At 48.8% G+C, this 12,661-nt stretch overlaps 1 protein-coding gene across 13 annotated transcripts in view; it reads left to right on the forward strand.

The window, feature by feature from the left end:
- The window catches only part of IQSEC1 (IQ motif and Sec7 domain ArfGEF 1), a 281,533-nt gene that overhangs the window by 153,514 nt on the left and 115,358 nt on the right, over positions 1-12,661 (forward strand). Inside the window, exon 1 of one of the 13 annotated variants that reach the window (XM_039559081.1) lies at positions 8,320-8,779. The exons of the other annotated variants lie outside the window; for them this stretch is intronic. Within the exon in view, the coding sequence (XP_039415015.1) occupies positions 8,712-8,779 (68 nt within the window). The 5' untranslated portion in view covers positions 8,320-8,711. Of the gene's footprint in view, positions 1-8,319; positions 8,780-12,661 lie in introns of those variants that run through there. 13 annotated transcript variants of the gene reach the window in all.

The following is a 12,661-nucleotide window of genomic DNA, read 5'->3' on the forward strand; positions in this document are numbered from 1 at the left end:
CAGAGCTGTGGGGCTGGGAGAGATGGAGGACAAGGAAAATGAGCCATTCCCCCTCCCTGGCTGTGGCTGCAGTGCCAGCTGGGGCACTGCAAGGAAGCACTGAGCCTGGGTGATGGGACAAAGGAAAACTGGGATGGGTTTTCAAGTTTATTTATGTATACAGGGTAAAAATCCAGCTCCAAAATAGCAAGCTGGGCATGTGGCAGTCCTAAAGAAAGGCCAGGTAAGGGCAGACAGCACGTGTACAGAGAGAGCTGCTCTATGTTCTCTCAACACAGCAAGGGAAGGGGGAAATAGGGAAAAATCCACCAACCACAGTTTCAGTCCATTCCTTAAATTTGGCAGCACCTGCAATAACCAGGACTTTGCCCATCCCGTGTATATTCCCAAAACAAAGTTACTGCAAGGTAATGGTGCTGATGCCTCCAGTAATGTGTTTATAAACCAGCAGCCTGATGTATCCAAGTGTCAGCAAATTGCATAAAGCAAACTGGGAGGACTGGGGTAAAAACCTGCTCCAAGAAATGTCTGGTAATTCAGTGATTCACGAAAATGAGATTTCAGTGCTCTGTTGAGTGCATTTTGGTCAGAACCCCTCACTTGAGGGCTGGTTTTGGTACCCTCCAGATACAAACACGGAGGGTGCTGAGATGTGTTCTGTGCCAGGTTAAAGTGTAAGATGAACAAATCACTGTCGGGTTTCTGTGGGCTTTGCAGGACGAACATCTCATGCTTTACTCCCAGGATTATTACAAACCCATGTGACTTCAGGTTTAGCATGTGAAAGTGAAGATTTTCCCTAGCCAGGGGGGAAGCTTCGTGCTGTGCTGCTGCCAGCTGGTGTGTAATAGCCCAGGCTAGAAATTGTTGCCATTAGCATTGCATTAAAGATCAAGCAAAAGGTGAGGAGATGTGTGACTGGCACTGAGGGCAGCTGAAATCTGCAAATTTTTCCTCCCAGAATGTCTTCTCTCTTCTGGCTAAAACAAGAGAATTTCAAAAAACACGAAGTGCCAAGTTCATAAAGGCTGCTTTATTGGAATGCCTTGTTTGGCAAACAAAACCGTTTTCAAAATTATTTCTTGTCATTTTTAATTTTTCTTTCATCAGTTTGGTCTCCCTAAAGGAGGCACGAGTCCCTTCCAGAACAATTAGGGCCATTTGTAATGAGCCACCCCAATGGAATAAGCCAAGTGAGAGGGTGCCTGGTCCTTTGAAGCCAGGGATTAGCTGGAATTGTTCCTGCCACCCTTCAGCTGGGACTCACAGTGCCAGCACCGTGCTTCAGGATAGGTTGAATCATGTGCTTAAGCCCATCTCTGGGCAAAATGGGTCTGTATTTTGGTATATGATTCATTCCCATGAGGATGTTTCAATGTTGATTAAAAATGGAAATGCTTTCATGAGTTGGCTTGTTAGGAGCAGCTTATTGCTGCCACCCTGGAATATCAGAGTCTCTGAGTGTCAGAAGCTACTTACAGCCACTCTGAGATTGCACTCTGCAGGGCACCTGCAGCTCTGTGCTCATCCTCTTTCCCACTCTCTTATCCTAGAAAAATGTGTAGCATTTGAAGCCATGAAAGGAATTGCCAGCCTTAATTTAGATGCTGTTTCAAAGACAGCACACGGGCTTGAAATGATCCGTGTCAGGGCTGTCCTTCAGGTTAACTCTTTGTTATAAAGAATGCGTTTAGAGAGGCTTTGTTCCTCATTTCTGGTGTCAGCAGCATGGACTCTGCTCTGGGGTTGTGTGAGGTGCCTTGGGATGCCTTGGGAAACTGGCACAGAGGGAAAGGCAGCATAAAAGAAGGTGTAAAGAACTCCCTGGTCATGTGTCCCTACATAATTAAATCCGTCATTTAAAAACAGGTTTAATAAAGGGGGACAAACCTGTATACAATTCTGTCATCCCGTATTCCTGGAGGTGATGGCTGTATGCTAACTACAAACCTCAGGAGCAGGGAGTAGGGGAAAAAATCCTTGAAGTTCTGGTTGCTGAGGGCCGGGAACTGCTTTTGCACAGTGCTGGACAGTGATGTCAGTGGGTTTGTGTATCTTCGTGCTGTCACTTAAACTCTGAGCTCCTTCTCGGCATCTTAAACCAAACAAAAGCAAAGTGGGTGGGGAAAATTACTGGAGCTTTGCCTTGAACTTGCGTTTGGAGTTCACCATATATGTTGTTAGAAACAAATAGTTTGCTTTCACTTGACAGTGACTTCATCCAGAGCAGGGCTGAGTCATGTGCCTGTGGAGCAGCTCCCTCTCCAGAGGATCCTTTGGCGAGGTTGCTGCAGCTGCAGAGCAGCTGAGAGCTTCCCCCACCTCCCAAATCCACCCCCTCTGGAAGCACAGCCTGCAAACAGCACTCCTTGCAGTATTCCCACAGTCAGCAGAAAAATGATTAAGAGCAAACCCTCAAATAAATGCACAAAGTAGCAAAATGCCTTAAAAGCCATCAGAGGATTTCTCTGTGCTCGGGGAAGTGATTCCAAGTTGGGAAATTTAAATGAAAATACACCAAATACCTGCTAATCTGGTGGTAGCCTTCCTGGTAATGTCATTAATGGTTCTCTGTGTCTGAAGGAGACTTTGTGCAGGTTTCATTGCTCTCGTGCCTGAAATTCACGCTTCTGGTTTGCCTTCCCAGGCTGCTCTTCCTCCCTGCCTGGGGGACACACATCCCATGGGATCCCTTCGCTTCCCATGCGCTGGTTTCACCGAGTGTGCGGTGGGATTTGGGCACGGATCTGTGGGGCTGTGATGCCTCTCCCTGTACCAGTGCTGGCACTGGGCTGAACTGGGTTCCAGACCACACAGTTCTTTGTGTGTGTCCCTGCCTTCCTCCTGCCTCTCCCCTGCTTTTTCCCTGCCTTTTCCCACCTTTCCCCTGCTTTTCCCCTGCCTTTTCCCACCTCTCCCCTGCCTTTTCCCTCTCTGCCTTTCCCCTCCCTTTCTCCTGCTTTTTCCCACCTTTTCCCTGCCTTTCCCCACCTTTCCCCTGCCCTTCCCCTGCCTCTCTGCAGTCTTCATTTCATCAATTCTCCAAGATTCCTGAAACTTTCCTTTTCTCCACCCCCTTCCCTCTCACCCAGGAACCATCTGTGAGCCCTCAGGTTCTCCCTTCTCCACACTTGAACAGATTTTAACCTTCCACAGACAGCTTTGAAGGCTGATGTTGGGTTCTTCTGGAACTGGGGTGCCTGTGCTGGGGGTTCCTGCCCTTTAGCTGCATCCCTGGAGCACACAGAGTTTGCCAGGCTTTTCTTTCCCCCTCCAGTCTCTCCTGTAGTTGGATGCAGCCGACGGGCAGCCCCTGGAGCAGTCACATTTTAATTGTGCCTCTGGCTCCGTGCCCTGCAGAGGGGAATTGGAAGCTTTCTGAGTTCCCTTTGATCGTGGTCCAAGACTGAGTCACAGCACAGGGAGCCTGGGAGCCCGGTGGTGGCCTGGAGACGTCCCAGGAGTCTCTCAGAAGCTGCAGCTGGGAGGGTGCTGGAGGGGCTCTGCCAAGGATCCCAAACTCTCCAGCCTTTTTGGGGTGAGGGGAGATGCCCTTTATCAAAATGCCAAGTCCGAGGCTGGCTCTGTTCCCCAGAAGGACTGGCATGTGTGTGTCGCTGCTGTCAGCTCCCAGGAAACGCCGCGGTTTGTATTTCCTCAGGAATGTTTGTGAAAAATCAGCGAAGGAAGTTTCAAAGGGAACGGAAGAGAATGCACTGAAGGCTGGGGAAAAAATATGGTGAAGGTATTTTATGAAAACCTCCTAAGTCAAAATGTTGGCTTGTTGGAGGTTTAAAGGTGCCCCAAGCTGTCCAAAAAGCCAGAATGCTTTTCCAGCTAGAAATTTAAACTTCATCTATTTGTATGACTCCTTGCAATCCTTAATTGGTAATAGCTGTTGTGTAAGGGGAATGCTACCTAAGTTAAAAATAGGTCTGGGACTGCACTGACAACCCAAACCAGGCTGGGCCCAGCAGTCACATTTTCCTTTTGTCGAATGACCTACAAATGTAATGAACACCAGAACAGAAATGCTGTCAAATCCTGGTCTGGGACCATTTCATTGTGGTGGAAACTTCAGAAAAACAGGCAAATTGTGTTCCTCACCCTTGAGGGCTGCAGCAGGGCAGATTCCCTGTGGCAGGGATGTTGAGCTGAGCTCACTTAGGCTGGGCCTGGGCACGGGGACAGCACTCAGATCTCCTCACACGCTGTGTGTGAGGGGATGCAGCCATCCAGAGCATGCAGCTTTATCCAAAACCAAATCAGATCCCATGTCCTGGGTGCTGCTTTTCTCTGGGCTCCTCTCCCTTCCTGTACCCATCAAGCACTCTGCTTATCATCCTGCAGGCTCTGCTGCCAAACAGGAATGGATCTCCAGAGGGGGGAGAGTAATGGAGTGTGAGACTCCAAATTAAGCCCTGCCTTTCTAATAATAGCATTTAAAAGTAACACACCACCTACAACTTGTAAAGGAACCTCAGCTCCAGCCTTTTTAAATACTTAGAGAGATTTATGTCCCTTGTGGTATCTTTGCCTGCAGCAGCTTTGTTTCCAGTGTGAAAATTAGAAAATAGATTAAAAGCCTCCCGTTCCTCAGAAATGGCCTCAAGCTGTGCCAGGGGAGGTTTAAGTTGGATATTAGGAGAAAATTCCTTCAGTGAAGGGGTGATCAGGCTGCCAGGGCAGTGGTGGGGTCACCATCCCTGGAGGGATTTTGAAGATGTGTGGGTGTGGCACTTGGGGACACGGATGAGTGGTGGCCTTGGCAGGGCTGGGGAATGGTCGGACCCGATGATCTTCAGGGGCTTTTCCAACCTGAATGATTTCAGTGATTCTCTTCTGCCTTTCCCTCCCTCCCCACCCCCAACATTGGGGTTTTTAGCGATTACAAACTGCTCTTCATCACATAGTGTGCTGTAGCTGTTATGGGTTCCCTCAGGAATCAAAAACATTGGGAGAATCCCACTGTTTTTCCTAAAATGGGTGGCATGTGCTTCACCGTGGCCAAGTTGAGGGCTTTGACAAACCTGGTGGTTTTTCCCCCAGCATTTCTATGATATTGATTCTTCTAATTGTTTTCCCTGTCCTGCAGCAGCTCCCTGCTCCTGTGTCCAGTCAGCAGAACCAAAGCTGTGTGTGTGCCTTGGTGTGCCCAGGCTGCCTTGGTGCAAACTCTCCTGCATCAGCGTTTGCAGGCAGTGCTCCCCAGCAGCTGAGCAGAGCCTTCCTGCTGACCCTGCAGCTCAGGGGGACCCACCTTCAGCTGCCCCCACGGTGTGCTCAGCTCCCAAAAGCCACAGCAGCATCTCTGAATTAGTGGTTGGGGCTGTTTGAACTAAAGATTTCCTCCTAGAAGAGAAGCAAGATGTTTTGCAAAGTTGAGAGTTGCTTTCCCTGTTTTACAGGCAGCAAAATGCAGGTCCAAGGCATCTAGTGTGGGCACTGGTGATGCTGGGTTTGGAAAAAACAGTCCTGAAGTGGGAAGAAATTTAGGAAGGAGGCAGAACTTCTCCTTGCACCTTCCTCTTGCAGGTTGGGAGGACTCAAGAGCTTGTTTTACTTGGGGCACTGCCGTGGGTCCAGACATGCAGGGCTGCAGAGAGGGAGAGCTGCTGCAGGTGCCTGCAAGCAGGGCAGAGCTAACAAAGGTTTCCAGGAGTCAAAAAAACCCAGCAAATAAGTAAATCTGTGCGGGGAGTTGCGCTTGGGGTGGCTGGGTGGGTGCAGTGATGTGCTGCGAATGGAATCTGCTGGTTTACTTCGAGGGGAAGAGGTAAGTGATGCAGTTCTCATCCACACCCAGAGGGGAGGAACAGCCCAGGCAGGCAGCTCCAGAGAGCCCTCCTGAGTGCCCACGGGCTCCCAGCCTGGGTGCGTGTGGGACGGCGTTGTCACTGCAGCGGTGACAGTCACTTGTGATGGATGAAGAACACGGAAAATCCATGGCAAAGGCACCAGGTGGCCCCTGCAGTGCTGGGGCTCATCCTGGTTGTCCTAAAGGGAAAGCAAACAAGGCTTCAAAACAGTGAATCACTTGAGATGCAAATCTGTGCCTTGTTTGGGGCATGGTGATGTCACTGGGGACCAAGGGGAGGGAAGTAAACAGCCAGAGAGAAGGGCTTCACTGTCTCATTGCTCCTGGAAAAGCTCCGCTGTTCCTCAATAAGATTTTTCTGGCTGCTAACAAACAGCTGATGTGTCCAGCTTCTCGTGGCCATGCCTCCTGTTACCTCCTAGGTAATGATACGCAGGAGGAGCTGTTTTTAGAGAAGGCAGCCCAGCATGAGAGACAGGATCAGGTTTGATTAATCACCAGTTCTTCACAGGAATCAGCAGCTATTCCCTGTTGGCACATCCAGCCAGGCCCTGACCTCCCCTGGCTCTGCAGGACACTGTGCGGTTGAACATTCCCCTCAAATATCATCTCAAGGAGCATCTCACAGCAATCCCTACTTCATATTTGCAGCAGAATAAACAGCACTTACTTACAGCAGAGATTTAATCACAGAACTGAAATATGAGTTATATTAGCTCATTATGTCATTTGCATAGTGTGCAGCATTTTCTGGGTGTGTTTTAAGTGATATGTATTTCCTTGATAATAATAATAATAATAATAATAATAATAAATTATGTAATATTCCCTGCTTGCTTAGAGGAGAGCTACCTGGGTTTGTCTGGGTCTCTTAGGGAATCTGTGGACAAACTCAGCTTAGGAGCTGAAATACTCTCTATACTATTTAATAACCTGATTTTCGTGGGAAATGTTGCAGCAATGGTTTAAAAACCAAAACAGATGAAAAAAAAATCCCCCTGCAGCATCTCGCTTTTGCCCCATGATGTTCCCACATTATTTTAATTCTTTTGGTCACTGGTTGTGCACGAAGTTTAGAAACGTGGCAGAAGGAGGTGATGGAAACACTGCTCTCTTGTGGATCTCATCCACTGAATCTATCTTCAGAGACAGATAAAACACTATTCCTGCAGATGCTGGCGCTGTCAAAATATTGGGACTGCAGGGGAATCAAGGAGGGTGTAATCTAAATACATCAATTACACTGAGGGCTCAGGTATGAGCTCAAAGAGAGGGAGCTGACACGACTGAGGGTGCTGTTTGATACCTCTGTGCTGCACAGAACAGAAACTACTACTTTTATCCTCTTTAGGTAATGGGTTGATTTATGCCCAATGAAGTATTGCAAGTGTACAGGGTCCAAAAACCAGAAAATCTCTCCTGTAGGCACTTCCTCTCTTAAATTAGGGAGTGAAGGAAAGGGACAGGGTTCAGCTGGGCTGCCTGGACTTACGGAGCTTTTTCCAGCACTGAAATGTATTTCAGTGGTTATGTTAGGAACAGATGTATAAAAGTTTTCTAATGTAACTTTCCTTCATTAAGCCAGCTGATTTAAGTGTACAGTGTGCTGTGGAACTTGGTGTGACTTTTCCTAACGAGCCATCAAGAGCTTGGTCCAATTATCAGAAACTTCCAAAGCAGAATGTATTTCAAATAGTGGGAACAGTCACGAGATCCTGGACAAAGTGGCCCTGGAGAGAATGGAGTTATGCAACAGCACACAGACAGTTAATCGTGGAATGGTTCTGCTCTGTGAAGAAACAGCGTGAACTTGGTTTCTTGCTTAATTAAGTTTTATAACATAAACATGTATCTGATGTCCCTGCTCCAGAAGGGCCCCTGATAATGGTGCTGTTGACCGCTGCAGAGAAGGGAGTGTGGGCTGAGCAAAGGCTCGGGGAACTTTAATCTGTCAGAGCAACAACTCTGACTTTCAGGGTGGTCTTGGAGATGCCAGGGCAAGATTTAAAGGGCTCGTCTCTACAACAACAATAATAGTACTTTTCTTGAAGGTTTATGCCATGTGCGTGTGTGCTGGGGCTCAAATTCTATTGAAACTTTTTGGCAATAAATGCTGTGTGTTTAAACTTAGCACAGCAAAAGAATTCCATATGAATAATCTATAAGTTGGGGTGCTCTGGGGTTTTTTGGTTGGGTTTTGGTGTTCTTTTGGTTGGTTGGTTTGGGGTTTCTTTTTAGTCAGATCTTGTAATTTTATTGTTGCTGTCATTTCCGGGCTGAGTGTCACAGCTGATACTCACCGTTGAAAGCCATGACTTCTTCATATGCCTTCAAATCCAGCTTTGGAAAATGACTCATTACTTTTTTTGGCACCAAAAAGTTTATTACAGAACACAAAAAATTTTGCGAACAGCTGAGGGCTCCTCCAGCCCGAGGCATTTGATGGAGAGTGTACTGGGTGAGCATTTACAGGGCTCACAAGGGGTTTTCTAGGGCAGTGTTACTGGGCTGGTGGGGTTGTTTTTGAAGTGGAATAAATGGGAATAACTTCCTGCAGGTGCTGCCTAGGTAGGGTTTTCTGACTTGGCAGCTTGGAGCAGTGAGTGTAACACGGAGCTTTCTGAACAGCCTCTAATAATTTCTTCTGGCTTGCAAATAATGTAAACACCGAATCTTATAAATCATGAAGAAAGGAGTAACCCGAGACTTCAGATGGGAAAGCTGCCTTCCCTCGGAGTTCACTTGAGTGGAGGTCGAAGGAATCACTTGGAATTCGTGAATCAGAGCTGGGCTGCTGCCTGAACCTTGGACTAACTCCGCCGTGTGCCGCTGAGCCGACTTGTCCTGGGGTTGGTTGGATCCTTCTCCCTTTGCAAACGCCCCAGGGAAGGTCATGAAGGGGGATGGCAGTGCCATGTGGAACCTGATGTGGAAATACTGCATTTCTGTCAGGACGATCAGGTACGGGGGGATTTATAAAACTTCATTTTGGGGCTGGGGCTGAGAGCTGCATGTGTTGGAGCTCGCCTGTCGTGCTGTTGGGCTCCTGCTCCCTGCAGAGTTAACTCTCAGCAGCCTGGGAGGCTTGTTGGGGTAGATTCTTCCTCAGCCTTATACTGAACATGCAAAGAGAAAACGACAGGGTTATTGCAAAAAATCTTCCAGGAACGTGGAGTTTTCTGTCTCATTTGCAAGCAGGAGAAAATAGGAATATGAAAGGAACCTTATTTTAGGGAATGAAAATTCAAAAGTTCTGATTCTTCTGAATGCTTGCCTGTCATAATTTTCTGTTTGTCCTGTCCCCCACACCCAGAGGTTGTTCTTGGCACTCTGCAAGCATCACTTGCCTCGGACAACGGGGAAGGGGGGTGAAAAGAAGGTGGCTTTTAGGGCAGGATAAAACTCTGGACTCAGTGTCTGTTGTCTCCAGGCTGGTGCAGTGCTGTGATCCCACCTGGGAAAACACATGAAGGATGAAGGGAAAGGCTGGGCTGTGGGTGCTGAGCATGGCTGGGCACAGCCCCGGGGTGTTGGACACTGCTCCCTGCCAAGAGCAGCTGCCAAGGATTCCAGCAGAGCTCATTCCAGGAATGGGGCCATTGGGAGAGACACTTGGTGATTGTGCGTCCTCACAGCGATTTTTTAATATGTTTTAAAGTAGTTACCCAGTCGCAGGCCGTGGTTTCTTGGTGGGACACAGCTGTGTGGGTTAAATGGTACCTTTGGCCACACCAGCTCCCCTGGAGAGGTCATGTAATCCAAATAATTACTGCATTTCACACTGCATAATTATTGTGGGCTGAGGAAATCATTTAGAGAGCCTGAATTCCTGCATGGACTTTCATTAGGACTCAGAATGAGACTGTGGATCACACTTTTTATCATCAGGGTACCAAAATAAAGCTAAGAAGTCCCTTAGTTCCCAGCAGAGTCAATATAATAGAAACTGGAAATAATCCCCTAGAGAGGATTCGATTAAGATAAAAGTAATTTCATTTATGATCTGTATTTAGAACCAGAAGGAGAGGGATAGCCTGAAAAAGCACATCAGTGCAGCCTTTGCAGCCCAGATGTTCATCCCAGCCTCGGTGCTGCTGGAACTGCCAGAGAAAAGTCCCGTGCAAACCCCTCAGCCCTGAGGGTGGATGATCCTACTAAGACTAAACTTTAAAAGTTCCTCAGAGGCCTCGGGTGTGGTGATTTTTCCGAAGTTTGACATGCAAATGGTGATGTCCTGTGAACAGCCAGTTCTTTATTTCATCAGTGACCTTACTGCTGTGTAGGGTGGGTTGAATATTAGCTGAGTTATTCACAGCAGGGCTTATTTATAGAGCTGTTGGTGGCTCTCACAGCCAGTGAAATGCGGAGTAACAAGAGGATTTTCAATGAATGTTTTTGGTTGTTTTGACAGATCCTATCTTTCTTTGGCAGCAACACCAAGAAGTTAAAGAGAATAAAAACCCAAGTTTTCCTTTGTGGAAAAAGTTCTCTGCCGCCCTAGGTTGCTTTTCTGACACAATTCAGAGACCCTAAAACTCTCCCTGTGTTTTGGGAGACTTCAGCAACCACTGGGGCTCACATTCTTACCCATCCAGGGGGAGGCTATCCCAGTCCTTCTCCCTCTGTGCCTCTTGTCCCCTTTCTGGGAGACTCTGGAGCCTGTGCAGCCCTTGCTGGAAGTTCCAGTCAGCCTCGATGTGCTCTGTACCAGCAGAGTTTGGTGTTGCCCTGCCCTGGTGGGAGCCTCTGTGCCCACCCCGGTGCCCCCACACTGGGCACCAGTGAGTGCCTCGACTACACTGGGCCACTTGTCCTGCAGCCCTGATGAATGAGGGGGTTTGTGCCTCGCTGAGAAAACAGCCCCACTCCAAAAGGAAAATTAGGCCATAGGGTTGATCTTGTTTCCATTGGACTGCAGCAGCTTTAAAAAACCACATTTGACTGAGTCTTTGTTGCCTGTTCTCACTGGACTGCGTGGCTCGTGGGCAGAGCCCGTCCACATCTGCGTGCGTGTGCTTGGGTTTGCATGACCAGACCCCAAACCTGTGGGGTCAGCTGTCTGCAGGGGGAAATCCGTGTGCAAGAGGAGAATGCAGCAGTTTGTTTTTAGCCTAGGGGAGTGTAGGTGGTGCTGGAATAAGCTTAGGAGAGAGCAGGACCGTGTGGTGTGGAAATACACCGCACTGCCTAAAATTAATGGTGCCTTTTTTCCTGCTGGGGGCTGTTGGCCAGCTCCTAGAGCACAACTGCAAAAGTTATGAAGACGAAGGGATTTCTTCACTGTTGTGCCAAAGCTGAGCTTGTTGCACTTAGCATGAAGCTTGTGTCCTTCCAGAGCTCGCTTCTCTGAGCCTGTGAAGCCTCGCTGCTGCCAGGTTATTTCCCAAGGCATAGCAGGGGAGAATCCTAGAATGGTCTGGGCTGGAAGGGACCCTTAAAACTCATCTATTCCACCCCCTGCCATGGGCAGAGACACCTTCCACTACCCCAGGGTGCTCCAAGCCCCGTCCAACCTGGCGTTGGACAGTGCCAGGGATCCAGGGGCAGCCACAGCTGCTCTGGGCAAGAGAGGCCGGGTCTGGCTGACCCCCACAGCACAGAACAGGGTAATCCCCGAGCCCTAGGACAGTGCCCACCCAGAGCTGATGGTCCCAGGTATCCAGGAGGAGAGTTGTCATTCCTGTCCCGCCTGCACTGTTTGCCTCTGGTGGGACACAGGCTGACTGTCCCTTCCCTGGCTCAGCACGAGGTTTTGGCTCTCCCTGTGGCTGCAGTCCCTGCCTGCACAAAGGTGCTCAGTGTTCCTGCCCAGAGCACTGTCTCCCGCGTTTCTGGGATGGGAATGTGGTGTGTGTCAGTCCCTGAGGGACGTGCAGGGGGTGGCGGTGGCTGTGCTGTCACTGCAGCCCTGCACGAGTCCCTCGCCCTCCGCGCTGACCTGTCACTGTCCCCGTCCCTGTGCAGGGGGTGACACTGCCCTTCTACCCCTCTGAAAGCCACCGTGAGGGCCTATGGCACTAAAAAGCAGTGCTCTCCTCTGCTGGGGAGTCTCCACTTGTGATTTTTGCAGGTGGGAAACTGCCCTAAAATCAGGGAGCTGGCAAAGCCTGGAAGCAGAGCTGGGGAGAGCATCAGTCCTCATTTATTTCTGTAAGAGCTGCATTCCAGTGACCCACCGTGGCTGGGGGACAGGCAAATGCACAGTTAGGAAATTGTTTGTCAGTATGTTCGGGTTGGCTGCTGTATTCAGAGGATCCTGGCAGTTTTAAAGCAGAGGAACAAGTGTTAGAGAAGGATGGGAGCAGCTCCTGCATGGGGAATGGCTCGTCCTTGGTGATGTCCCTGGGCCAGCCCGCTCCAAGCATGGGGCTTGTGGTTGGAGACTAGAGCCATCTGAATCAGCACATCCCAGCCCACAGAGAATAAATTACAGGGTTTATAGCAGTGTAACACATAGTTTTCAGCTTGCATCTTAAGGTTCCAGTGCAAGTAATGGAGGAAAACAGTCAATGGTTACTTCTTGGTGCTCCACACATCTGGAAAAAAGTAAGAATTAGTCCTCAGTCTGAGCTGCCAGGGAGTTTCTTCCCTTATTTTCCTTCTGCTACAAACATTTTCCATTTTGGTTCTGTCATACTTTATTTTTAGTTGTCTGCTTTGGCCTTTTTTTTTTTTTCCTGAAGGCTGACAGAACAATGCAGTGATTTCATCAAGGAAAACCAACACCCTGACCAGCGCAAGGGTCCCCTTTGGGCTTGGGTGGCATTTGGGGCAGCTACTGGAGCTGGGGTGGTCAGGATGGACCACATAAAATTTGGAAGCTTGGAGTACATAAAATTTGAT

Source organism: Corvus cornix, chromosome 12, assembly GCF_000738735.6.
Source record: "Corvus cornix cornix isolate S_Up_H32 chromosome 12, ASM73873v5, whole genome shotgun sequence".
Taxonomy (NCBI): Eukaryota; Metazoa; Chordata; class Aves; order Passeriformes; family Corvidae; genus Corvus; species Corvus cornix.